General features: G+C 47.1%; 10 protein-coding genes across 10 annotated transcripts; 4 read left to right on the top strand and 6 right to left on the bottom strand.

Annotated features, from left to right (window-relative positions):
- Nucleotides 1-1,234: 1,234 nt before the first annotated feature.
- Nucleotides 1,235-2,838, top strand: F4822DRAFT_292533 (alpha/beta-hydrolase). Its single transcript, XM_051455055.1, has one exon. It carries the CDS (start codon nt 1,371-1,373, stop codon nt 2,679-2,681), a length of 1,311 nt encoding a protein of 436 aa, XP_051313580.1. The 5' UTR covers nt 1,235-1,370; the 3' UTR covers nt 2,682-2,838.
- Nucleotides 2,839-2,914: 76 nt separating this feature from the next.
- Nucleotides 2,915-4,430, bottom strand: F4822DRAFT_407630 (uncharacterized protein). The gene has a single exon (XM_051458514.1). It carries the CDS (start codon nt 4,243-4,245, stop codon nt 2,956-2,958), a length of 1,290 nt encoding a protein of 429 aa, XP_051313579.1. The 5' UTR covers nt 4,246-4,430; the 3' UTR covers nt 2,915-2,955.
- Nucleotides 4,431-6,141: 1,711 nt separating this feature from the next.
- F4822DRAFT_430549 (S-adenosyl-L-methionine-dependent methyltransferase) lies at nt 6,142-7,406 on the top strand (the record flags this gene model as incomplete). Its single annotated transcript, XM_051461318.1, has 3 exons — nt 6,142-6,282; nt 6,334-6,460; nt 6,529-7,406. 3 exons carry the CDS (start codon nt 6,142-6,144, stop codon nt 7,404-7,406), a joined length of 1,146 nt encoding a protein of 381 aa, XP_051313578.1.
- A 307-nt stretch (nt 7,407-7,713) lies between these two features.
- Nucleotides 7,714-9,304, bottom strand: F4822DRAFT_430548 (FAD binding domain protein; the record flags this gene model as incomplete). Its single annotated transcript, XM_051461317.1, has 6 exons — nt 7,714-7,798; nt 7,848-7,951; nt 8,006-8,195; nt 8,253-8,301; nt 8,364-8,419; nt 8,481-9,304. 6 exons carry the CDS (start codon nt 9,302-9,304, stop codon nt 7,714-7,716), a joined length of 1,308 nt encoding a protein of 435 aa, XP_051313577.1.
- A 2,025-nt stretch (nt 9,305-11,329) lies between these two features.
- F4822DRAFT_444362 (putative O-methyltransferase) lies at nt 11,330-13,583 on the top strand (the record flags this gene model as incomplete). Its single annotated transcript, XM_051463223.1, has 4 exons — nt 11,330-11,578; nt 11,671-12,186; nt 12,279-12,640; nt 12,737-13,583. The coding sequence occupies 4 exons, from the start codon at nt 11,330-11,332 to the stop codon at nt 12,915-12,917; spliced, it is 1,308 nt and encodes a 435-aa protein (XP_051313576.1). The 3' UTR covers nt 12,918-13,583.
- F4822DRAFT_444360 (ATP-binding cassette transporter) lies at nt 13,257-18,343 on the bottom strand. Its single transcript, XM_051463222.1, has 9 exons — nt 17,892-18,343; nt 17,517-17,817; nt 17,193-17,439; nt 16,082-17,132; nt 15,762-16,027; nt 15,429-15,706; nt 15,314-15,369; nt 13,625-15,253; nt 13,257-13,553 (listed from the first exon to the last, which is right to left on the bottom strand). Exons 1-9 carry the CDS (start codon nt 18,060-18,062, stop codon nt 13,398-13,400), a joined length of 4,155 nt encoding a protein of 1,384 aa, XP_051313575.1. The 5' UTR covers nt 18,063-18,343; the 3' UTR covers nt 13,257-13,397.
- A 432-nt stretch (nt 18,344-18,775) lies between these two features.
- F4822DRAFT_407602 (uncharacterized protein) lies at nt 18,776-21,139 on the bottom strand. Its single transcript, XM_051458513.1, has one exon. The coding sequence runs from the start codon at nt 20,844-20,846 to the stop codon at nt 18,900-18,902; it is 1,947 nt and encodes a 648-aa protein (XP_051313574.1). The 5' UTR covers nt 20,847-21,139; the 3' UTR covers nt 18,776-18,899.
- Nucleotides 21,140-21,761: 622 nt separating this feature from the next.
- On the bottom strand, nt 21,762-22,677 carry F4822DRAFT_430544 (putative glutathione S transferase; the record flags this gene model as incomplete). The annotated part of the gene is made up of 3 exons (XM_051461316.1): nt 21,762-21,989; nt 22,047-22,552; nt 22,617-22,677. 3 exons carry the CDS (start codon nt 22,675-22,677, stop codon nt 21,762-21,764), a joined length of 795 nt encoding a protein of 264 aa, XP_051313573.1.
- Nucleotides 22,678-22,700: 23 nt separating this feature from the next.
- On the bottom strand, nt 22,701-24,240 carry F4822DRAFT_292296 (carbon-nitrogen hydrolase). Its single transcript, XM_051455054.1, has one exon. It carries the CDS (start codon nt 23,893-23,895, stop codon nt 22,909-22,911), a length of 987 nt encoding a protein of 328 aa, XP_051313572.1. The 5' UTR covers nt 23,896-24,240; the 3' UTR covers nt 22,701-22,908.
- Nucleotides 24,241-24,357: 117 nt separating this feature from the next.
- F4822DRAFT_292294 (alcohol oxidase) lies at nt 24,358-26,643 on the top strand. The gene is made up of 2 exons (XM_051455053.1): nt 24,358-24,816; nt 24,869-26,643. Exons 1-2 carry the CDS (start codon nt 24,741-24,743, stop codon nt 26,524-26,526), a joined length of 1,734 nt encoding a protein of 577 aa, XP_051313571.1. The 5' UTR covers nt 24,358-24,740; the 3' UTR covers nt 26,527-26,643.
- Nucleotides 26,644-26,729: the final 86 nt, after the last annotated feature.

Genomic DNA, 26,729 nt, shown 5'->3' with positions numbered 1-26,729 from the left:
TTATCTCCCGCCGGTATAGGTGCAGTCAGCTTGAATTGAGGTTGTACGAATGCTGAAGTAATCAAACCATACATCATAATCGATTGATGTGGGTGAGTATCTTATTCGATATTAGCGGCAGGAGAAATTGGGTAAGGGAAGTTTCTAAAGTTCGGGAAATAGGTACCTAGGTACGTAACATTTTTTCCCCTAGAAATATTATTCCGTGAGCGAATGGATATTTCATGATCGCGCCACATATTATTGCCCATTTTTGGAGTATCATCAAAGGAGGCGGTGAGCTTTGCCCATGACCTAGGCGCGAATGAACCATACGCACTAGTTACGGTGGATAGTAGGAGCTGTAGCTCTTCTTATAATGACGATAGCCTCTACCTACGTAGGTACCACTATCCGAAGCTGGGATGATGGATCCATATTCCCCTTAGGACTTGGTCGCAGTCAAAGTCGATGGTCGAAGGCGAACCTTGCTAGCACCTTTCTGGAATTGGAGATTGGATAGGAACCATTCCGACGCAATCTAAGGGCTGATTTCTAGGAGTCGACGAACAACGAAGAATTTCTGCCTCTAATTAATACCTAGGTAGAGCCGAAGATTTCTGGTCCTTCGACGTGATATCAATTCAGCTCAGTAGGACTTCGTCTTGTTATAGCTCTAAGCTATTAACTAAGCGAGTGCGAAAACATTTCGCTTAAGTATCTGACAAATCGGGTATGTCGGATGTCCGCCGCGATTTGATTACAAGGCATATTTATAAGGTTGATATTCAACAAAATTGACTTTATAAGAAATGATGTCGTAATCTAGGGCTGAAATATTTTGATTGCTTTACCTGAGTTACGCCCTGTCGGGTAGATGATGCGATAGCGAGCTGTGAATATTAAACCGCGCAAGCTCAGCCCTACGACGGCTTCGGTTTCGCATTCGACTCAGCAGGGATTTTTTGTAAGCAGCGGGAGAACACCCATACGCTAGTATTCTTTCAGTGTAGCGTTTATGCTTACTCATGCGTATTGGCGAATCAGCGACAGCAGAGCGGAGTATGAGCTGAAAAGACCTCTTATTTATTAGTAACTTCGGTATCGTATATCCGAACATCACGGCACAGCCGCTTCCATAGCTTAGGTTTCCTCATAACTCGTCGACAATTCAAGCTTTTTCCCCCGGCTCCTTCGAAGTGTAATTTCAATGCTCAATGGTTACGCGTATTATAGGACTGAGTATTCATAGAAAATAGCGGAAGGGAGAATCAGTATAAAATGTCTTCAGTAATCTGCTCGTCGTTGGGTTTCATTCCCTCCAGACTCATTCGCAGCCTGACTACTTCGGATACCTGAACCTTTGGTATAGAGTCAAAAAAGTCTTCAAAATGCAGCTTTCTAAGTCTCTTCTCCTCTTCGCAGCTCAAGGCGGCCTCGTTCTAGGCCAGTCCAACAGCACCAACAGCTCGAGCAGTGTACCATGGTATCCCCTCAGCACCGACGACCACTTCTCCTTCGTGCTGTTCGAAATGTTGTCTTTGTCCAACGGCGGTGGTGCGGCGACCGGTGAGGTAATGCGTGCCGCCTCTCAAATCGAAGCTGGAAACACCGACAGTTTCTATAACGAGATCAAGTTCCTCGCCGACTCAATCCATGACATCGCAGCATCCATTAACGAGACCAAGTTCCCCGTGTCTGCGCGTGAGGCCTATTTTCGATCTGCTTCTTACTATAGGTTATCTGTGTTCTACTTGACCGCCAACCAGACCGATCCCAGGCTTTACGATGTATGGGATCTCGCTCGTGCCGACTTCGACAAGGCGATTTCCCTAACAGAAGTGCGAGGTGAGAGGTTGACTCTCAAGGGACCTGGATTTGATATTCCTGTTATTTTCTGGAAGTCGCCTAAGGCATGCAATGGCCCTGTCCCCACTCTCCTGCTTGGCTCTGGATACGATGCACCTCAAGAGGACTCATACCACGCACTTGGTCGCGAAACGCTCGAACGTGGTTGGAACTTCGTCACTTACGAGGGCCCGGGACAGCCGACTGTTCGCCGTGATCAGGGTCTTGGTTTCATCCCGAATTGGTGGGATGTCGTGACTCCAGTCATGGACTACCTCGAGACAAGGCCGGAGGTAGATGCGAAGCGTATCGCTCTTGGAGGCATGTCTTTCGGTGGAATTCTAGCACCTCTTACCGCAACCCGTGAACACCGAATGGCCGCTGTGCTAGCTATCGATGGTCTAAGCAACATCCAAACAACAGCGGCGAAGACGTTCCCCGCAGTTGCAATCCAGCTTTTCAAGAGCGGCAATCAAACAGCTTTCGATGCGTACATGAACGCGGCACGCGTGAGCCCGCAAGCTCCTACCCTTTTCAAATGGTTTATTGGCCAAGGTCTATGGACCTTCGATACTGAGAGCCCTTATGATTGGTTCAAGAGACTCGGTGACATCAACCTCGACGGCGACAAACTTAAGAATGTCACTTGCCCCGTTTTCGTTGGTAAAGGTGAAAATGACGCATTGGCTGGTGGTCAGGAGCAACAAGTGGTCGAGGCTTTGGGCAGCAAGGCGTACCTTTATGAGTTCAAGACTGCCCTTGGCGCCGGCGAGCATTGTCAACTAGGGGCCGAGCCCCAGCTTGCGCAGGCTAGTCTTGACTGGCTTGCAGAAGTGTTTGAAGGTGTAGCTTAATAACTTTCTGAATTGTGCAGGCCTATACCCATATAGGTACACACTTTTGTGTAAATAGGATTACTAATCCAAAGGGAAAATGTAATATCATTACCTTCATTGGGCGGCCTCCCAAGTTGCTCGTGGGATTTTCCCGGCAATTCGAGCGTTGTAGCTCTTACAATGGATATAAAAGGGATGCATTGAATAATAGAATAAATTTCTGAAATGGTATACTGTTAATTGACAGAAAATTCTTTTTTTTTTTTTTTGTTTCTTTTGCGCCCTCGTTTTGTTATGTAATTTCCCAGCAGGAGGCCTCAGTCCCTGAGCTGTATGACAGTTGTGACAATTGGGGGGATGGCGGTACACCAACTCGGTCCAAGACCCATGCCATGTCTTGCGCCCATTCCAAAGCCAAGGCGGGATGCGTCATCACTAATAAGTCTGCGATCTCCGATGCAAGTTGCACACCCATTGGTTTCGCCCACCAAATATCCAAGTTCACTTCTTGCAAAGTCACTGTCCAGTACATTATAATGAGCAAAGCGAAGGGTTCCGCTTTGGTGACCATTGCGACGAAGGGTTTACCAGCTAGCACAGGAAATGCAGTAGCGAATCCTGATAATAGACCTCTCGCTTCCTCAGCGAGAGAGGCCTCTAATGCTTGTATAGCTAATTCATATATCTCATGATTGCTCACTACGACATCCCCATGCTTCTGTGTCTCGATGTCGCTACTCGAGTTTGATGTAGGTTTGTTCAGTTGGTCGTTTAATGAGCGTAGTCTGGCTAAGGCAGCTTTGCAATCTGCATCTATGAGATCTTTCGATGCGCCAATTCGAGATATGAAAGCTCGCAAAGGGAATATGCTGTTCAGAAGCCATGGCATCGCCATCATTCCAATGTTGGCGCTACCACCGACCAAGTCGCAGGCCAATTTTAGAAGATCAAGAGCGTTGGCGCAACGCTGGGGTATCGATAGGTGGACTGAAACCGCTATGGCTGAGAACATATATAGGACGTCGCAATTGTCGGCATTCAAGCTCCCAAGGTGTTTCCGAAATGAAATACTGCCTCTGTTGTAGTATTCCAATCCAGCGTTGATGTATTTCATCGCGTCTGTTTTGTTGCTAAGGGTGTTTGCTATGTGCAGAGACGAGATAGACATAAGACAATTTAACATAAAGTCGTAGTTGAGCGATGATCGTGGTAATATGTCCCGTAAATATATGATATCTTCGCCTTGACTGCAGAAAGCTTTGTATGTTTTCGTTGACCATTGGTGCATCAATTCGAGCTCCAGTAACCTGGACGGGCCTCCATAAGCTGCACATAATGATCCGACGTCGCCCTGCGGCCGTTCCATAAAAAGGGGGTTTGTTGTCGCACTTCCATCTTTTGATCGTAATGTCAGAGAATTGTTATCGTTGGTTCCATCGGTCTTGGGTTTGTTGTAGACACACTTTGCTTTTCGAAGGGTGCAGTTGTTGCAAGGGGGACCCGACTCGTCGCATTTGGTATGCCATTTCTTGCAATTTTGGCACCCGTTGCGCGATTTCTTGTGTGACCTTCGTTTCTGCATGGCATCAATCGTAGGGGATTGAAGAGGAATAATCTATAGCAAGCGTGCACGGATTATCTAGATGTTCACGTCATCAAGTAGTCTTTAATCTTTATACCAACAATGACCCCCTCGACTGCGGCTATGCTTATATTCTGACGAAATTAGGGCTGAGCTCCATTGGGCTGCAGTAGCATCGAGGAATTGTTCTAGTCTTTGCTGCGCCATAATCATACCAGCCAAGCTGAGTGTAGCATGGCTCAGCTACTAGACCAGTTACCCCTGAAAGGAGAGAATCCTCGATATTCATTGGTCTAAAACACGAGCAATAGCGCTAAGAAGCATCCAAGAATGCCCTAAACTAGTTTCAGTCCTGTCGATCGTCTAAACTTCTAAGCATTATATCGAGTCCGGAGTGTCCCACGTGTAAATCAATCATCTTTCAATATCTTGGCTCTCAGCACTATTTACATAAGATTGGTTCCAATTGACCAAATGCCGGCGATTAACAAGGACATACGACTTATGAAAGCTTTAAAGATGCTTGGCACGGTAGTCCTTATGTTCCCATAATCCTAGTTCTTCCGATAGTCTACCAGGTCTACTGGTGAAGGATGGCTCTTGGTGATCTAAACGCTATTGTCGAGCCAGGATTCCCAGTTATTTAGTGGTGTAACCATGATGGATATAATAAGTACAAAACAAGACTAGTTCGCTTGATTAAGGTGGAGGACCCTGCTATCACATTATATGTTGGGGGATCTGCGATTTATACTGGGCATCGGTGTTAATCTCTGGGGACCTTACGCCTCTGAGCTCATAGGGCACCATGATGGCGCTCAAAGTGCCCATAGAAATCGTTATACAGCCAATTGGCACCTGTATACTTAGTGGTCGGATCTAATATTATGCGCCACGGCAATTATTTCAAGAAGTCTCTCTCCGGATACAGACAACGAAACTTTAGGCCATACCCTTCTTAGTCCAATTGATCTTGATATTCAAACACGTTGAGGACCGACAAATCTCATCCTTATTTAACATGAGGTCCAAGTCTGTTACTACTTGTTCAGGGAGGAAGAACTTAATGCGTCTGGAAATAGCCTCGCTTAACACTACGATATAAGGAAAAGTGTTATGGCTCAACGGAATCGTCACAAGCCAACGGTGCTTAATCTGTTAGATACCCTGTTCTCAGGAACCACCACAACGTTGTTATCCATCCCCATTAGGGATGTACTCATATGATATCCTTTTGTTTTACCAGCCTTATAAGGCTTTACAATACGGTCACCCCGGATTCCGCCTTATGGTACTCACCTTCGACCTAATTTGGACTCTATTGGGAGCGGATGGGCGGCATGGATCAGTGTCAATCCGCATTACGCAATGTTTGTAGGTATGCCCCATGTGCCGCCAACGTGCAATTCGGAACGCAATTCCGCGTCTATCGGTAACATAGCCACTATATATTTTCATCCGAACACGACTTGGTGGATAGCGCATTCTTTTGAATTGAAACTCGAGATGATGCACCATTTTTCGCTAACAGAGTAGTTATGGTTATTTAGTATAAACATTTTTTCGTCTTTTCGGAATGTTTATCTATCTAGGTACTCAAGCAGGTGGCTTGGAGAGTCTATTTGTTTCTCGGGTACCTAATATGCGGATGAAATATAGTAGAGCGGCTAGAGCCGTTCCGCAATAGTAGACGATCTATCTTCATAGCGCAGGATCGACAAACAAGGCTATCTTTTCAGCTTCTAGAATCTCCAACAAGTCTACTTCGACGGACTTATGGGTCATGTTGGTGTTATAAATTTGAAGTTGGTGTTGTCAACCCATCTCAACAAAATTGCAATTACTTCCCTGACCTTCAGACTATTGCCCACATATCAAATAGACGAGTTGAGCACGATGGATGCTATCCTTGAACAACTACGTGCTTTGGCACTGCAAGCTGATGATGCAGGTCGCCATAAGGTGCTGGATTTCATGCGCGACTTGCGACTACAGCTCGAGACCCCGCACGACACCCTGTCGCGCTTCTCCGGCATGGTAAGAAGAGGCCATTCCCGATAGCTTGCTCAGTACTCACCTCTGGATTAGCACCTAGAAATAACGGTGGCTCGGATGGGAGAGGATCTCGACATATTCAAACACCTGGCTGAGAGCGAACAGCCTCTAAACATCGAAGCTTTAGCGACAAAGACAGGAGCTGCGCATTCGTTACTGGGTAAGTCATAGGCGCCTAATGAATAAACGGGTTTAATCCGAGTACGATAATTTGCTAATGAATCATAGGTCATATTCTTCGGTACCTCGCGTCGGTAGGTATGATCCATGAAACGGGACCAGGCACCTTCACAGCCAATGGTGTCACCAGGACGCTGGCACAGCCCGGATATCGTGGTGGTATTTACCACTTCTTCGATAACATCGGTCCCATATTCCAAGCCTTCCCGGCTTTTCTAGCCGAAACTAAGTACCAAGACATCAACGACCCCACGAAGACACCATTTCAAAAGGCGTTTGCGACGGATCGTCCGGCTTTCCAATGGCTGCCTAGTCAACCCGAGCGCTTTGCACATATACAACAGGTCATGACGGTCCAAGGTGCCCATGGCGCACCGTGGTTCTCAATATTTCCTTTCGAAAAAGAAATCGATTCGTTTTCTGGATCTCCGGTCCTCGTTGACGTGGGTGGAGGTTTCGGCCATCAATGCACCGCATTACTTACCGCATTACCCCAACTCCGCGACAAGCTCATTTTACAGGATCTGCCGCAGACTCTCGAGCTCTTACAATCGCACCCTGATGGAATTGAGGTTACGCCTCATAACTTCTTCGAGCCGCAACCGGTGAAGGACGCGCGTTTCTATTACTTGCGTACCGTGTTACACGATTACCCCGATGACAAATGTATCGCCATTTTGAAGCATTTGGTAGATGCTTTTGGGCCGGATTCGCACATTTTGATTGATGAGATGGTACTTCCCACCGCGGGTGTGCCTTGGGAAGCAACTACTATTGACCTGACCATGATGGCATGCCTTGGAGCTCGCGAGCGTACTGTTGCGGAGTGGCATACCTTGCTTGATGCTGCGGGTCTGCGGGTCGAACGCATCGACACCTATTCGCCCCGCCGTCGGGACTCGATTATTCAAGCTGTTCCAAAGTAATTCGAAGTCGGTTTGAAAAGCGATTACCTTTATGTAAGTAGGCCTATATTTTAAACCTGAAAGAAATTTATATATAAGAAAAAAAGTATCGACAATCTTGAATGAAACGTCGCAAATGATAAAAAGCCGCCTATCCCCCGCCAAAACTTCCCGTGTCTCTTATGTTAGCCTGCGGCTGGTAAATACTGGTACACTAACCATGATACACGTCCTCCAGTATTTACTGGTCCCAGCATAATGTGCTTGTTATGGATTGTTGAAAATCTTTATACACCTTAATATTTCCCTTCTCGTTCTCTGATTTCATTCAAAAAGGATGTGCCTCATAGGCTTTATCAGCTTCCACTACGGAATCATAGCCATATAACCATGGCTGCACCGAAGGACATGTCCTGATTTTGAGTCAGATCTGATAGTTGAGGGGGGTGGTTTTACACTCACCAACGGCTAGGGAAATGCGGTGTCGGCTCCTTGTCTATACATGCTTGGAATATAGCATCCCTTTTTTCTTGTTCGGGGCCATCGGGCAAATGAAACGAGTCCCTCTTGAAGACGTGTCAGTCACAGTTATGCAAAGGATGAGATAATATCCCGCTCACCTGTCCTAGTGCTTCTTTTGCTATTGCTTCCCCTCTAGCCTTTCGCAGCTGTTGGTACATCTCAAGTGCTGGGCGTAGCTTATCACGGCTCGTGACATATTTGAGTAGCCGGCCAAGAACAGCGCCGTCTTCCAAAGAGGAGTTTGCACCCTGCGCAAGATACGGAAGCATTGGGTGGCATGCATCGCCGCTAATGAAGTATAGTCAGTTATCATGACCAGGCAGATGGTGGTCAGGGGTGACTTACGCCATTAGAAATGTGCCCTCATCGTTTACCCAGGCGTCTAAGGGGGAGACTATATCGCGAACGTAATATTAGTTACGTACCCATAGCCAAATGGAAGGAAAGTGCAATTACTGTGCATTAATCGCCATTTATCTACTTGGTTCACGCATGCTAATAATTTATTAAGGCTGTCGTAAGCATCAGGTAAGTTCATGTTATGACAAGTTAGCGTGGGGAGAGCTCACTCACATCGGGTCCCATGATTCGAAAAGCTTTCGCATCTCATCTACGTTGGCGGCCTGCCGGCTTACATCTTCGGGTAAATCGTCAGGCCGTAGGAGAACCAGGTTATAGGTGCGGCCTTGTCGGAGTGAATAACCCACGACGTGCGACTCCGGGCCGATCCAAAAGTTGACGGCGGGTTTGGCGACGAGCTCCTCTAGTTCCGGATCCTTGATGTTTTCAAGGTTGAGGATGATTCGGTACGCAAGATCTCCGGTCGGCTGTGGCGTCAATTGCTTTCGCAATAAGGAACTTCTCGTGCGCGACCATAAACCGTCGGCGCCGAGAATAAGATCACCCTGCACCGTCTGACCATCTGATGTCGTAACTGTAGCGCGTTGGAAATCTATGTTCTGGACGTCAGCGCCCAGACGAAACTCTACCCCTAAGGACGTCGCGCGTCGAACCAGTGCTTCCTGCAGGTCAGCACGGTGAACATCCCAAAAAGGAGCTCCATATCGCTCTAAGATCTTCTTTTGAAAGTGATCTTCGTATGCTAGCAAACGAGTACCGTCATATCGTCTAACTGCAAGGTAAGACGGTACTGCAGCCTTGGGGCTCAATTCTTCGAAAATTCCCCAGTGATGAAATAGACGAGTTGCATTGGGGGTAACTTGTAACCCAGCGCCGACTTCTTCCAATTTAGGTACTTTTTCTAACACGGTGACGCGATGACCCTCTAACCGAGTGCTAATTGCGGCGGCCAGTCCAGCCAAACCTGCGCCAACGACGATTAGGTGTAATTGGAAGCCAGGAAGCCTATCGCTATCTCGAGTCCCATTAGTGGCCATTTATTATATTCCCAAGCGAATTGCACTTTTCTTTGCTTTTGACCGAATTAGTGAGGATGTCTCATTATTATAGATATTGTATATTATACATTTCCCGTTATGGGGAATTAAAATGCCTAAGTAGTTCCTAATGAGGGGATAAGCGGCGCCACAGCATCACTAAGAGGAGGTTGGAAAGGAGAATGACCACTCACGGTTAATACTTCGGTATGTGAAGCCGAGTTGCGTGTAACCAGATCGACTCCGTACATATAATCTGATAATTGCATACAAGCTATTAGTCGTATAAGAGGATCTTTTTCGGTGTCTCTATAAGCTTAAATAGAACCTGGCGAATCAAATGTATCGATGGGTTTCTTAAAGGGAACATATACACATGCACACGGTGTATAATACGGAGTTATAGTAGTTGCGATAACTTTGCAGCTGTCTTCCCGGACCTTTGCCCCTGTCAAGTAAATGTTAGTAATAAGGGCTTACCCTCGTATGCAAGTGTATGCTGTGAGGTTTATCATCGGACTTCGGCAAGCACACCAGACGCATGCCTCTAAAGCTTCCTCGTCTGCTGCTCTGTGAGGCCTACTTCAACTCGTCTCAACTATCCTATCGGAAGATACCCAACCGTGTTCATCGTTGTGGCGCAACGCCCACTACTTCATGACTTACAATGTGCGTACCCGTTGTTTCCTAGTCCCAGATTTGAGGCAGGACCAATCGTATTTAAGATATGTGTCGCTACCGATGTGTGGCGTAATACTATGCGAGAAAGGCTATAGAACTGTCATAGTGATACGATGTTGGTAATCGAAAATCGTTACGTGCAACTATACCGAATCTTGAACCCCAATTAGGGCAGGCCGGCTGCATACCTAGGCCTGCGAAGATGACGTGCTGCTAGTTTCTATATGAAACGGTTTAGAAATGACAACATCTTACCTTGGTAAGTAGGTAGTAGTGCATTGCTTCCTTCCAAGGGAATATAATTCTTGAAGTATCAAGGTGCTTATGTTTAATTCGGCTCACCTAAATTAATAAGAGTGTCATACATGCAGGCGGGTCCATTTGCGTTAAGATCTTCCTATTCGCGCAGGTGTCATCCGTCCCGTGAACTAGGATTGGCGACAGGGTTCGCTTAATAGGAGTGGGTTCGTCTGTCTTAATATCACGTGAAAGGATTAGAACTTTGATGATATTTCTTCTAAGTTGACGCTATAGTTAGGACGTAGATAGGTTAAGCCTGGCGCATTTCCAACCTGTATACCGAGTTGTAAGTGCCGGTTAAAAAAAGGTATGCTACGTTTGGGAGGGAGGGACACTGTTAGGTACCTAGGTAAGATTTTAATAGCATGAACGACAATCGAAAACGCAGCATATCAACCCTATAGGGATAACCTAGGTATCATTAAGCTTCTGGGTCAGCAATGGACCGATCCGTCTTGGCTACAGCCTATAGGCGAATTCGGAGCTGCTGTGGATGAATATCTCCTTGGGGGTTCGCTAGACGATCCTTTGCCTACCTAGGTTACCCATCGTCAAGCATCTAGAGATGTTCGACGATAGCGCTTAGTAATTCTCCATATAATCTGTCTAAGTTGAGAAAGTTCAGGGGTATTGATATTTTTACATGGGTTGGGGAGGTTTTCTAGGCCTCGATGAACTGACTAGGGTTGGCGGACTGAACCGAACTTGACTTATTGTTGGACTACATGGTATGGGGGTGGGGGTCCCGTTTGAATTTGACCAGGTCTGGTTTACACATGCTTCAACAGAGACAAAGTACTATCGGTTGCTCAGTCCTTATGCAATCACACGGAGTTTTTGCTTACCTGGGTAGTTACTGAATAGGGCGTTAGGCTTTACTTGCTTAAGAAATAGAATGAGCTGGTAAGATATTATCTTTAGAGACGTTCTGGGTCGTCTTCTGCGGCAAAGTTTCCCCTATAAGACTACGATGGAGGGGCTGCCAGAATTCGAAGCTCACCCTTTAGCTTCCTTCAACTTAGCGAACCATTATTCATTGTCACCATGGCTTCCATAGAGAATCTAGCTTCGTCCATTACGGAGGAAGTCTCCAAACTATCGTCTCTGCTTAAAGAAGCGGGAGTTCCGCCCCCAACGCTTGACGAAGCTGGTTTCCGCGACTTCGGACGAGAAGAAGACACCCCCGCAGGCAATTCCCTCCGTGAGGCACGCAGCAAAATACTTGATGCTGCCCAGGACCTCATTCGGTTGGTAAAGGGGCCAATCGAGCAGGTTTTGACTTTAACTTGGGCCGTCAGTAATATCCCATTTCAATTACCCCTAAATCCCCCCTTCCCTCCCCCCTCCTCTAAGGATATGATTCATATTTTAACCTTTTCTTGTAGGCTGCCGACACCAAAAATCTCGACTTAATCACCCGGCTGAAGATCCCTCAACATGTTCCACTCGAATCATCTATCTCAATACAAAAACTTGCCGCCACCGTCCAAGTTCCGGAGCCACTCTTGGCGCGCGCGCTACGGTATGCCATTGGGAATGGCATTTTTGTCGAAGAAACACCAAATGTCATCAAACATTCTGCGGCATCGGCGGCACTAGCAAGTGACTCGCACTTAGCAGATATAACAATTTTTGGCACGGAATTTCTCAGCAATGTCTTGATGAAGATTCCAGACGCGGTGTTACTTAAACGTGATGACCCGGAACATGCCGTCGACACCGCATTCAATATCGCGTATCGAACGGATGAGTCGATATTTGAATATCTTCATAAACACGAGGAACTGTCTAAAAAGTATCATGTGTATCTGGAGGGGAGGGTCAACACACCTCTCTGGTCAGTTGATCGCCTCCGTGAGGCTTGGCCGTGGGCCTCCAAGGGGAAGGTTACGGTAGTCGATGTAAGCACCTCGTTACTCATCCAGTCGCCTTTTATTTTGCCCATCCTTGCCACCGCCTCGTTGCCTCAGCCACTCAGACTAATATGTTTTAGGTTGGTGGATCAGTCGGTCACACAGTTCAAGCGCTCGCACCGCTAATGCCTGATGCGACGTTTATCGTTCAGGACAACAATCTCCCTGCCTTAGACATGGGACGGCAAGCTATCGCTAGTGACCCTTCTCTTCGGTCACGCATTAGTTTCGCCGAGTACAACTTCTTCAAGCCCCAGACCATAGAAGCCGATATCTATATCTACCGACACATTTTGCACGACTGGGATGACGAGAATGCGGTGAAGATTCTTTCATCTTTGCTTCCGGCACTCAAACCCAGGGCACGAGTTCTCATCAGTGAAGGGATCATCCCTAATCCACCTGCAAAGAGGCTGAACACGTTGACCGACAAGATGGTTCGGTAAGTTACACCATCTGTCATCTGCCACATTTTTAGACGAGGCTTCTTCGTCTTTGGAACAATTGGACTGAATGCTAACACATCGGGTTTTCATAGAATCGAAGATATGTTCATGCTCGGCGTACACGACGCGAAGGAACGAACTGTTGCCGACTTCGAGACTTTATTTCAAAAAGCCTCACCGTCGGCTTTTCGGTTGGTGGGTGTCACATCGGGTGCGCAAGCCGGGGCCTTCAATTCGTTGCTGGAATTCGAATTTCTGGGGCTAGCCAACTGAAATAGATGACGCCGTCGCACCATTGATATTGGAAGAACACTTTAGGCTATTGTATGGAATGATATGAATAATGAAATAACAATTTTCTTTTCTTGTAACTCTGGCGAGGGGATATAATGCACTGACCACCCACTTTGACTCAGCTATAAGAGGGGAAAAGGGGCAAAATAAGAAAAAGGGGTTCACACCCGGCCTCATTTCTTGGACCTACCTAGGTAAATGTCCCAACACATTCATTGATAAAGCAAAAAATATAGAATTCATTTGAGAAATCGAATAAATACTATGTCAAACAGTAACTACTAAGTATTAAGTGAATAGTAAGTTTCTAAAGGAGACCAATCTTTTACCTTCTGTCCTGACAATTTTTAGATTGTGCGTATGGCGCCTCTCCGATCTAATTTCGATCCAAAAAGCAAAACCATGAGACGTCTCATGCTTTTTCTGCTCGCACAGCCTGCCTAAATTTTTTCGCGGATTTTACTTCTTTCCTACCGATTTCTTAGGGATTTTCCACTTATGAATGAATATGAGATAAGTCATAAGAGCCACAACTGTGTAATTGAAAAGGGTGAAGCCAATGAAGATACCAACATTCCTAGCGCGGTTATTATAATCGAAATCGTATTGCTTAACCTAGCGGTAGACGTCCTATTAGCTTCTAGCACTATAAACGTCTGAGCTGACACTGGAGAACGAGGACTTACATATTCATCTCCATTGGCAAATGGGCAGTAGGCACAGCTTCCTGTTGCACCACCATCCACTAGGTAGCCCTGAGACAGCGACGAATTGAAGAAGGACGCGGCATATTCTGCACAAGTCTGGTTATCCGGCACGTTGAAGACGGAGATCTCCGATTCAGTACATCTAATTTCCAGTCCGTGCATGGCGTTAGTGGCGATCCCCTCTACGAAATAAAAAAGTGGTGACACATTGTAGAACCAACGCCAGCCTCTCGGCGTAAGCGGTGGCGGCGATAGGGGACCATTGAATGTGTTTACCATAAGCCACACAAAGCCAGTGGCGATTTGAGCTGCCCCAATGGTCGGAAATACGGAAGAAATTAGCTGGGAGACACTGGCGACGAAAATATGGTATAGCTCGTACATGAGAAACGCATAGCCAGCGCGCTCAGACGAGTAGAAGAATCCAGCCATGTAGTACCACAGCAGCCAGTATAGCAGACCGCCTACCATGGTAAATGGAATTTCGACGAGGAATGCGCTCACGACGAAGACAGACCAGTGGTAGACGCGAGATTCCTTCTCGCGCGCGAGGAACTGGTCGCGGAAGGTGATGAAGCGGGGCTCGATTTGCAGGGTAAGTACTGGCCCCGTGATAATACCGACGAAGATGGAGAACATGTGATTGCGAGAGTCGGTCATGCTGTTTGACAGTTGCAAGAAACTTAGACCATTAATCAGACCCATCCAGACGTTCAGTTGCATCTTGCCGATCACGTAGTCGGGATCTCGCCAATAGTTAAGAAACGCCCGACCGAGAACTACTCGTAGTTGTTCGGGAATCGAGGCGGCATATACCATTCCCTCATGGCCATCCTGTCTATCTTCCTTTTCCGAACTCGAAGCTCCTCCTGATACGATTTCATTTAGACGCTTTTGAGTAGCCTGGTATTCGGGTGACTGCAACCACGTCGACGCCCAGTCCACCGAAGCATTCGCCGTGAGATCGAGAACATAATCCGCCGGATTCTGCGTTTCTTTGCACGAGCGCGTGTACCGACCGAAATAATCAACCAAAGTTCGACATTTCGGACCCATTGGACCAAAATACGCAGTCTTTCCACCTGGAATCAGTAAAAGAAGACTGTCAAACTGTTCAACGAGTTCGAACGACGGTTGGTGGATTGTGCACAAGATTGTCTGCCCCGCATCTGCCAACTTTCGCATCAGGGATATAATGGAGAAAGCAGAATCACCGTCCAAGCCGGATGTGGGCTCGTCTAGGAACAGCAGGATATCCGGCTTTGCCGCGAGCTCAACACCGATGCTGACCCGCTTGCGTTTCTCGAGACTGAGTCCTGCCCCCGGGGTACCGATTAGAGCGTTTGCTACATCGCCCATCTCGAGCATGGAGATAACCGTTTCTACACAATCGTACTTTTCGGAGATTGGGACTGAGGCCGGCTGACGAAGTCGCGCAGTAAGTCGTAATGCTTCCCGAACGGTAGATGTGCTGAGATGCACGTCTTGCTGTTGGACGAAGCCAGAGCGTCGGTTCGTTGATTGAGGGAGTGGATCGCTGTCAAGGTAAAGCCCACCAGTCACAACCCCAATGGAAACTCGTTGCGCGAGGGTGTCCAAAAGTGTGGTCTTAATGCCGAACATCAATTAGTTCCTAGTTCAATACCGTATCAGTGGAGTCGCACGCACCTTTCCTGCTCCTGACATACCCATTAGAGCAGTCATGGTTCCGGGCACAAGCCATCCTAGATAATGATTAGATACGCTACAATTGTTTGATCTCGTTAATGTAGGTAAGTCTTACCGGACACATTGCTTAGAAGTCGGCGGTGTTCCCCTTTAACCTGTATATCTAAGCACAAGTCTTTCCATGCAAAATGTCTTTGTGAAGACTTCATGGTTCCATGACTTGTGCTATGGACCTCTTGTGGTACAATCTCGTTATTGTCCATATCATTAACTGGTGGCTTCTCTTCATCGGATCCTGAAGAGGTGTCCTCAGAGCTCTTATGCGGAATATCGGTGCTATAGAAAATGGTTGAGAGACGACCGGCAGGTGTCTTAAACCTCTCCATTCCAATCCTTCATACAATTAGTACTCAATACATCTGAGAAGGGGTCGAATTGGAAGACATACGTGACGCAGATGGCAAAGAAACCGAAAAATGCAGCGTTTATCCCGACATTTCGCCATAGATCTGAACGGAAGAAAGTGTATACGACTTCAAGATACCTCTGTCCGGAAAGAACCAAGTCCCCGGGGGTTGAACTCTGCACAGCGCAAACTTGAAACGCGGTATCGTTATAACTTGCTCCCCGAGGTACGGTATCTTGCTCGCTACATTGGTATCCGCTCGACACGAACTCATTGAGCATGAGAGATTCAAATCCGTAGTACATGGGCTGCAACTATTAGTAAGTATATTGCTTCAAAAAAGGGGCAGGGTAAAATCATACACTTAGGTATCGTAACCACCCTAGCCATACTTTCATCCCCGGGGGATTGATATAAAAGCCCGTGTATATAATTAACGAATTCATTAAAATTCCTACCGGAAGAACGGCTCGTGTCGGGGTGGTAGTGAAAACGGCGATTGTGCGAAACATCACTCCCATACCTATAAGGGCGACATATAGAGTCAGAAACCAGATGAAGAATGGACCAGCTTCCTGTTTGAGATTGACCATCCAATAGATTGGCAAGCTGTAAAGGATGAATATAGCTTTCCAGGGAATATCGGCGAGGATCTGTCCTAGAGCATACGCCCCTGGTCGATAAAAACACAGGGCCCTCTGCTTAAGAAGGATGGGCCGTTGCGCGAACGTGTTGCCAAATTCCGCCGTAGCCTGAAGACACATAATAAGGACGCAGAAGAATATTGCCGACGACCGGGTATAAATTCCTTGAGTAACTGCTTGTTGGTCTCGAAAAAGTGTCCCCAGCATCAACGCCTGGACTATCGTTCCCGCAGCTTCTGCAACCCAGGTACTACGATCTGTGAAATGGATGCGATAATGTCGAATCGTGCATTCGTAGATTTGCCGATAAAATGGTAGCTGGAAACCGGAGATCCCGTTTAAGGGCGATGTCTCCTGGCTTGGTGCTACCGGAGGCTCACTCTCAAAATACTTGCTCTCTCGAAATCGCCGTTCGAAGTCCGTCGAGCTGAGCGGAACCGGTCGCCCGTCGTGGTCAGGCCGGACATGACGAGACTTGGGATCCCCAGACATGGATGTCAAGAAGTCCGTCAACGATGTTTGGGGTGAGCACTCGAATCCAAGGTCCTGGAAATATTGTTTGGATTCGTTCGTAGGTCCAAAATATGCTACGCGACCCGCACTTAACACTAGCACCTTATCGAAACAGTTGGCGATTGCGTCGCTGGCTTGGTATAGTGATGTGATGGTGCAGCATTGACTCTGGATGGTATATTCTCTGAGCATTCGGGCTACTCGCAGTGCGGTTGACGAGTCGAGGCCTCGAGTCGGATTATCAAAGCACATCACACTAAAGAATTATACAGGTCAGCTAATCTGATACCATAAATAATACGGGTGGGATGAATACCTTGCTCGCGTACAGAACGCTTCCGCAATAGTCACTCGGTGTCGTTGACCTCCGCTAACACCGCGAATGTAATCGTTTCCCACCGGAACATTGGCTACGTGCGCCAGATCGAACAGTTTGAGAAGCGTCTGGACGTCTTCGTTAAGCCGCTGGGCACGGTTCGGTATGTCGACTGGCGTCCGCGCATTGAGGGCGAAGCGGAGAGTTGTGCCTACGGACAGACTATGAAAATGAATATCGTCCTCGCCTACACATTGTAAGGTATATGGTTAGAAGCGTGCTTTAACAATATACTGAAAGACTCAATTAAGTGTTGTTCCTTACTGGCATACGCCACTTCTCCCGGGTGGCGTGACTTCATCTCTACCGCGTCCAGGCCGTTATATAGGACCTCTCCGCCTACCGCCTCATATTCTTCCCGCATGTTCGCCAAGGTTTTGAGGAACGTCGTACACCCACTTCCAGGCTTCCCAATAATGATTAGAGTCTCCCCGCCACGAAGGATGCCGGACATGGGATGTATGAGAGTACGTGATGGCTGTGGCCGATTCGAAAGATACAGCGCCGGGTTGAACTTTTGAGCGAAGGCCATTAAACCTGTTGGGACTGTTGGCGCTTTTTGGTGCTATGCTGGGGGTTAACTGAATGTTCTTGGACGACTGGTAGTGTTTGAATTTTACTGGGAAGAACTTCACTTACGCCAATTCCGGCTCCTCGAACCGACAGATTTCGAAGCACCACATCATATCTATATTTTTCTGCCTTATTGTCACCCACGAAAGAGCTGACTAGTTGACGAATCTCGTCTTCGTCGTCGATAACGTCCCCGTTAATTGCAAGCTCGCCCTTGGGAGAAGCATCCGACATCATGGCGACCACCTTGTACTCAACGTAGAGTTAGCTCAGGGGGAGAATTCCTATGGTGTCACATAACACCCTGTCTTTAAATAAGGCACCTGATAGCGAGTATTCTTATAAGATATTATCGTTCTCTTTTCACCCTGACACTTGGTGGTTAAATGAGCTGATCGGGTCGACCGGCCCCTATTACAAATGAGACATTAGGTATATGGGGTTATCTATTCCCCCATGAATACATGGAAATATTTTTTCCTAACGTAGAAACCGTCAATATCATTACCTATAATTACATCGTTTGCCTTGCTAATCGAGTCGGGTCTTTCTACGACGACTCTGTAAAAGGGCAAAGGAATACTTTCCTAATGGGGTAATTTGGTTTTCGCTTTACCCAGTTTGGCTATTCCGAGACCCATGTAAAAAGAGGAAGCTAACCGGAAGGGGCATTAGTCTCATGGATTCTGAATATGCTTCCCCTTTTGAGCCCGGAATGATTGAGTAGAGATAGGAAGAGCGAAAGTGGCCATCCCTCGTAATATGAGGACGTTTTAGAGACAGAAGATGAGAAACAAAAAAAACACAGAGCGTCGATTCTAAGGTTTATGGGTCCCCAAATTCTACACAACTTATTAGCCATGTTGTAAGGGGCTGGTGTGGTGGGGGTCTTGTTCGCGTGGTGTTTATAGTACTGTAAATTTTACTCCCATGGTATCTGGTCATCGTATGTGGAAAGCCAATGGTTACAATATATATTGACTTAGGGCCTTTGAATTCTATCTGTATATCATGACTTCTAAGCTAAGATATCGCTTTATGAGACCCAAATAGAACAGCCAATTGTAGTTGATTCTATGGGAGAGGGAAACCATCGTTGTCAAATGGAAGATTGGGGAAATCCGCTAAAACACCAGTAATTCCGTCACTGTAGGCGGTCCACATATCAGGGTCAGTAGATTCTATCCAAGACCACAGCGCATCGCTATTGGACTGCGAGAAATCGATAGGAGTATTTGGAGTTTCGGGTACGTCAGTGGCTTTCTCTACATTTGGAGGTGCTACTCGGTTTCCATCGGGCTTTAGCATCTGGACTAGACTGTCTACTTTGGCGCAGAGGCTACGCGTTACCGCTGCGGCGCGGACCGCTACCATATTCCGCGCATCTGCTGCGGTGAATATTTCGAGGGCTAGCTGAGTATGGTAGCGGGCGGTCGGAGCGTACGTGCAAAACGGGTGTGCTATGACAAAACCAATCAATGTGAGGAGAGAATTCCACACCCATTGATAGACTTCGCTGCACCCGTAGAGGACGTCTGTAGTAGACATAATGCGATGTGATAAGTCAACCGAGGCTAGAGCGTGCTTTAGAGCGGTTGTCGCGTGGGCGTTCGCTTGGGGGATGGTCTGTGGGTATAGTAGCCCGTTTGGGAAGGCTATAAATGGTCGATGCAATCCAATAATCTCGTCATAATAGTGCAGCTCTAATAAGACATCGTGTAGTACATGTGATGGACTCGCGTTACCGGCGAGAAGAATCCATTCATGTGGCCCTCTATCGTCTACATGAAGCGGGCGCTTAATAGCTGGGCATAATTGCTCATCCCGCCACTCTTGTAGCCAGTGAACTTCCGCAGAAAGGGCAGATGCGCGCGATTTAACCTGTGTGGCGCGGTCCTCGTTTGGCTGAGTTGGGTGTCGAGAAAGGGCTTCCGCAATGGATAGTGAAGCTTTGGTGAGAGAAATCGCCCGAGTATGGTAAGCGAATCCAACAGTAGAAGGGAGTGGGCAACTTGTCTCAGCGAGCTGTACCCCAATAGGACGACCCAATAGTCGCGCGCATCGATAATTAAGGTGAACTATGGTCCACCAAATGCGGTGGGCTAGATTGACATCGGTGTCTGAATCGTGTACGCCATGATGGAGATTGAGGGCTTGGGCAATACGCAGAGCTAAGCCAATCATATTATATGCGGGTTGGTGTTCGCCGGCGTTGAGCAGGTACATGGTCATGAGTATGTAACACTGCAGACAATTTAACGTCGGCTCCGCAAATGCGGTATATTGATTCGTAGCAGCTACACATCGTCTGAAGTAGGCGAGAGAAGGATCCTCTTGCTCCCGCCTTAGGCCTAGTAGCCGTTGGTTCAATCCCGAGTTATCGAGGAAATTCAAGCACACTGCGATTACGCCGTCAATTAATGGCGAACTCTGCATCTCGGATCCGTCAGAAGTCCATAATGTTTGAAAGAGTGCATCCACCTGAGCACGATCGAGGATCGGAGCAAGAGAATGACATCGCATCCAATAAATTCCTAGCAATTGCTCGACCTGTGACTTTGACAGTACGGTCGTAGAACCTCTGCTCGCGTTCAGTAATAATTGTCCATCAGGTGATGGGTAAGGCGGTGGTGAGTCATCTATGGTGTCGGATGATAGTTGAGAGATAGCAGAGCAAATAGCATTAATTTTGGACATAAACCCAACAGTGGAGTCCAGATTATCAGGCTTAGATGGAGGGGGAATTGGCGAAGAGACTGGAGCGCAGGGGACAATGGTTTCCTCTTGGGCGGGCGAGGAATTACTCTGTGACACTTGAGGGCTTTCTAGCGGCCGGTGGCTTGGGGGTGATACCACACATTCTATCTTGTTAGCTACGCATCGCGAGCACGGTGATTCAGCGTCACATCGTACCCGATGCCGGCGGCAGTAGTTACAGGCCCGGGGCACTTTCGATCTCTTAGGTTTGCGCTGCGATGAGTAATCGCCGGGAGTGGATGATGATGCGAAAGTGTAGAACATGATGAGATGACAAAAAGAATTTCCTAGACCTTCAATAATGCGGTTGAATATTGTCCCGCGTACAAGACGTAGGTGGCTTGCACTTCATTGGGTATTGTGAACAAATCGACTTGTTTCGAGAATTTTAAACATGGGAGTATAAGATATATGATTCCGATTCGTTTATGCTTTGATAATCGGTTGGGTAAAAAGAGAAGATGTCGTCGATTAGAAATATGTGTTGATGGGATGTACTTTCTTGATCATCTTATTAATACACTTGAAGCCTTTAGGGTGTACCCATCGGGCTTGGCTGCGCTATTTACAACTAACTAAATAGGCGCACGTACCTACTGTATCCATTTTGTGACATACACGGTCTGTCGTAGGTCTGAGAAGTCTGCTCTTGACATGATCGCAGCCTTCACTTCACTTCCTTACATTCCATAAAGCAAGCCCTATATACGAAATAGCACATAAGCGTCTTGCTCTTTTTTATTTCATATATTTAAATTGAACAGGGTATCATATCTAAGCCTCATAACACAGAAATTATTGACCAATGCCACTCTCACTACCTCCGAATCTCAGGCCATTCAACCGATCGTCAATCATCAAGTATCGCGTTATTGATGTGTTTTGCATCTAATTATAATGACTCAAAATCCACAAGTTCTTTATTAGTCCATCCCCTAGACTTATCAGCTAAAAGCCTCATCTTTGATCAGTTTTAACGCGCCTGTCTTGCTGGCCGGCTCGTAATATTGACTGTTCTGAAGTGGGGCTGTCGCCGCCTACAACGGGTTATACGCGCATTCCGCTACACTCTTCAAAACGAATCCGGAAGCATTCAAAAGTATTGTTATTCACCTCCACTAAATTTTGAAAGCCTCTAGATTCAACTGGGTATGAAATTGATTTAGGGAGTAACTCTTATTATACGCTTGGCTCGAAACTCCAGTCCTCGGTAAATTGGCTATACTTAACATTGGGATTTCCTTTAAAGATATCCTCATACTTCTCGATCCTGGTCAATGGATTTTGGGCTTGTTTCGAATACTCCTGTATTTGCTTCTTGACGACCGGATCACTCCACATTTTCGCCATCCACTTCAAGCCATCTTCACTTATCCCCGTCAAAGGAAGCTGATAGCTACGGAAGCGCTACACCGAGACGTCAGTAATACGAAAACACCTGAATTTATATCGTGGGGAACTCACCCATAGAACAGGCCAGAAGAAGGTATCGGCGATGCTGAACTTCCCGAATAAAAACCCGCCGTCCTCCTCACCTAGCTCTTGTAGCCTCTTCTTCGTATCAGCCCGGGCCTTACTCCAAATTTCAACCATACTCCTAGCTTCCTTGGCTCCGGCGTCGGTGAGAGGTACCTGACCGGTATACTTTCCGAAGAAGTTAGTATGGTATGTGTTACGCAATTCGCTGAAACCGGAATGCATTTTCGCTACTGCCGCTCTGGCCAACGCCCTCAACTTAGGGTCCTTCGGCCATAAATTAAGCTCTGGATTTTGCTCTGCGAGAAACTCGCATATAGCGAGGGAGTCGGAGATTATGAAGTCCTCATCTTCCGGGTCCGGCTGCAGTGCCGGGAGTAGACCCCCTACGAAGCGGGACGGCGGTGCGGCGGCCGGGTTGTTCAACCCGTACATCCGAACATCACAAGGGATTTGGAAGTACGAAATGAGAAGTTCCACGCGAGATCCCCAGCCTGTTAAGGATAGTTAGTGCATTAGGTTTATCCGTGATGGTGAGTTCTTATGAGGACCACGTACTGGAGTATCGAGTGAAATACACATAAAGGGTATTGCCCTGGTTTAGCTTTCCGTCCGCCATCGTATGCATGAGTTTATGATGAGATAAGACGGCTGGCGGGATGATACATGATTATTGATATATAATTTCATACTTGTATGTAATTGGTGGGTATCGTGAAGAGTCAATTTCAAGTTATCCCCGGCCGATTGCGGATGCCGCTAATTTCTCATTGACTCACGAAAAAACCCCACCATCTCACGCTACGACGGTGAAGCTAAGCGAATATCTACCTATACATACCTAGGTAGCTTACTGCCTTTCCCAATATACAGGGATAGGACCGACTATATCCGGCTCGTCCTTCCACCTCTGCGTCGTATCAACGTCCGTCTTGAAGATTTCGGGCCGCTTATAATGGCCTGCTCCATCCACATACGCCTTCACTAGATCTAACTGCGATAGATCGATCTCAGCGACGATGATTTTATCCTGACTAGCTGTATACGGGCCAGCCACAAATGTGCAGAACGGATGGATGATGACAGTCCAACCTCCACCAGCCTTGACTTTGTCCTGCGGTCCTAAGTTCTTCTCCATCCACTCTAGACATGTCTCATCGACGTAGCTACTAGGACATAGAACGAACACCTGCGCTGTTAAAGCATGCGTTTTCATCAATGCCTCGATCTGCGAGGTCGCCGAGTCCTCGAACCCTTCAAGAATATCGAGAGCCGGCCAACAACCAACGTGGATGTGTTGCCCTTGGTCGATAAGAGCTTGCCTCGCTCCGTTTATGGTATGCTCCCAACAAGCTAACCCACCAATACGATATCCAGTTCCCTTAGGCTCGTACGTCTTGAGCGTGTAACCCGACCCTTGACCCCACACAAGCCGTTCTGCCCACGTGGGTTGCACTTTGCGGTGGACGCCGAGGATCGTGCCGTCCGCATCAATAGTCACGATGCTGTTGAATAGAGTGTTCCCTCCACGCATGCGCTCAGAAATGCCTAAAACAACGACCATCTTATATACGTGGCATGCTCCTTGTATTGGGTCCAAGTCGTCAGGTACTACAACGCTTTCCGCTGCGTACTGAGTCACAGTAGCAGCGTTCGGCGCATAGCAGTTCGTGAAATAGGGGAATCCGGGTACGAACACCTCAGGAAAAGCGAGAAGCTCGATTGAATCGCCTGCCGCCTGGGAAATCAGATCGATTACTTTTCGTATGCTTTCCTCCTTGTTCATGTACACAGGTGCTGCATGTACTACGCCTGCCTTGACTTTCTTGTTTAGCATTTTGGAAGGGTTCTAGTAGACTGATCGATATCAAGACTATGTATGGCTTATTATACGAAAAATCGCCAGTGATGTGAAATCGAGCTTATATCGTAGACTCTGACGTAACCTAGTCAAGAAATTCAATGGGGAGGGCTTTTTTACATTGTCGAATTGATGATGCTATTGGTTACAGTCGAGGGCGGGGTATCTGCACTCGCGACGCGTATTATAGGTCGCTTCTTACTTATGGATGCTTCATTTATGTGGTTACGCTTAATGCGACATCAAGGGGTAGGTCCAAGATAGGAGTATACTAGGTAGATGGAGCTTAGGTTTTCTCCCCTGCCCCCTTTTTTATCGAACGTACCTGGGTACCCAGGTGAACATGTTCAATGCGACTTATTGTTGTCAATGTTTAACTATTACAAATGCGTATATCATTCTGAAGCTCTACCGTTATGATGGAAATTCCCTCCATTCGTTTTATTAATAGTAATAAATCAACATCAATTTGTGTGACATGTACCAAGGTGGGTATCGTCGTATTTGCTGCCTAAGGTTATTGCGAAATCAAGGCCTCACTTACACTCGGTTCCACACGCGTATTTTCTATTCTATAGTAATACGGGATGGCCCATTACTTTCCTCCTCATCTTCAAGGACAATTTTTTCCAATTGCGGAAATAACGCTACTTGCAGGATTCACTTTCGTAATTCCTCGTAAGCTTATGTGTACCTAGGTACATTGCATATAGGTATCGGCTAGGGAGCGATGGCATTTTAAGCCATTTTTCACCCTTCTCTATTCTTGTAGAATTCCTACTTCAAGTCCCAATACTAATAATCCACCATACAGAAGAACCATGAGGTGGTCTATCCTTCCACTTACCGCTCTGTTCATTGGGTGTTGTCGTGCCGAAGACGTCGAATACGACGCAAGTAGGTAGCCCTACGGCAGTATAGAGGAAATTACTGATTCGTGTCATCGCAGTTATTATCGGCGGAGGGGTAGCTGGGTTGGTGCTAGCTGACAGACTATCAGAGAACCCTGACTTTTCTGTTTTACTCCTTGAAGCTGGATTAGACCCCGGTGACGATTCGCTGGTTAGTACGCCAGCTTTTGCTGGGCAATTATGGCCAAGTAAATATTCGTGGAATTTCACCGAGGTTCCGCAACCATCACTCGGCGGCATTAAACCACAGTTACACCTCGGTCATGTTTTCGGTGGTGGATCCGCCATCAATTTCATGGCTTACTGCCGGGGAGCTCGATCTGTCTTTGATGAATGGGCTGAGATATCGGGTATCGAGCAACTTGGCTGGGATACTATCGTCGACTATTTCCGAGAAAGCACCAATCTATTCGCGCCTAATCCATTACCATATGATCAACCTATCAACAAGTCTGTGTACAGCAACGAAGGCCGCGTATTTGTCAGTTATGATAGACCAGATAGACTGTCAACGCTGGAACCGTATTTCTGGGACGCTTTCCTGAACAATTCCCAATCACCTAGCAAGCCGGCAGATTTAACCGATGGAACAGGTATTGGGCTCGTAAAAGGTGGTCCTCATTCTGTTAGGAACTCAAATGGAACCCGATCCTACGCTTGGCCTTCATACGGCTTCAGAGCTGTTGGAAGGTCCAATGCTAAAATCCTTTCAAATTCTCGAGTCATCAAAATCAACTTTGATACGACGGATCCAGAGATCCCTAAGGCCGTCGGCGTTGATTACGTTTCCGGTTCTGACACTTCTGCCATTACAACCAGAGGTAAGGAGATAATCGTGAGCGGCGGAGCCATTAACACACCAAGGCTATTGCTTCTTTCTGGCGTTGGTCCTAAAGAACACCTTAACGATATCAACATCCAGGTAGTGAAGGACGTCCCCGAGATTGGATCGAATGTACGCGATCACCATATGGCCGTGAACGTATTCAAGGTCCCCACCGACATTATTACGGGAGCTTCACTAGCAAATCAGACAATACTTGCTGAGGCTCAATCTCAATATACCAGCACTGGTGGTGGACCATTATCCGAGCCTGGGCCGCAGTCATCCACGTTTCTCACCGAGCGCGTCCCTGATGACATCTTGAAAAGCTTCGGGGTGAATATATCCTATCACCAAAACCTACCTGCAGACCGGCCTTTTCTATCATATCAATATGCGGCGTTGTCGTTTCTCCCGCAATTCGCAGACCTCAATGTCGCGACGGCATTTGTTGCGCTGGTCCAACCCGAAGGATCTGGCACCGTACGGCTGAATTCGTCAAATTGGCAAGATGATCCCATCATTAATACCAGCTACTTCGGTTCCAATGCTGATTTAGCTATTGCCCAATACGGATATGAACGTCTGCTCAATATCACTCGCTCTGCAGCTTTCGCTCGTATCAATATTGGCGAAGTCTTCCCTGGTCCTAACCTAACAACCATCGAGGCATTCCAGCAGGGTGCCCAAACGTATCACCATAGCATCGGGTCGGTTTCTCTCGGGAAGGTTCTAGATTCGGAGTTTCGTGTGAAGGGGATTGACGGGCTTCGGGTGGTTGATAGTAGTGCGATACCTGTGATCACAACCTGCCACACACAGAGCTCCGTGTACGCATTAGCGGAGGTGGCGGCTAAGATTCTGACATCATGAATTGAAAATATCTTAGATAGCTACAACTGGTACAACTATGGAGCTATATAGGCTGCCGTTGACGAAATATGAGCGATGCTATGTCGGTGAATCAAAGCCAAATGTTGTTGTAGGAGGAAGGACTGTGTTTTAGGGCCTAGCATGGCTCTGTAGGTATTACCCCTCACAGTAAGGGCACTATTAAGCACTGTCGTTGGTGGTGA

This window comes from Hypoxylon trugodes (assembly GCF_022578975.1).
Source record: "Hypoxylon trugodes strain CBS 135444 unplaced genomic scaffold F4822scaffold_6, whole genome shotgun sequence".
Classification (NCBI taxonomy): domain Eukaryota; kingdom Fungi; phylum Ascomycota; class Sordariomycetes; order Xylariales; family Hypoxylaceae; genus Hypoxylon; species Hypoxylon trugodes.
Note: the sequence above shows the minus strand (reverse complement) of the source record. Positions and strands in the feature narration are given on the sequence as shown.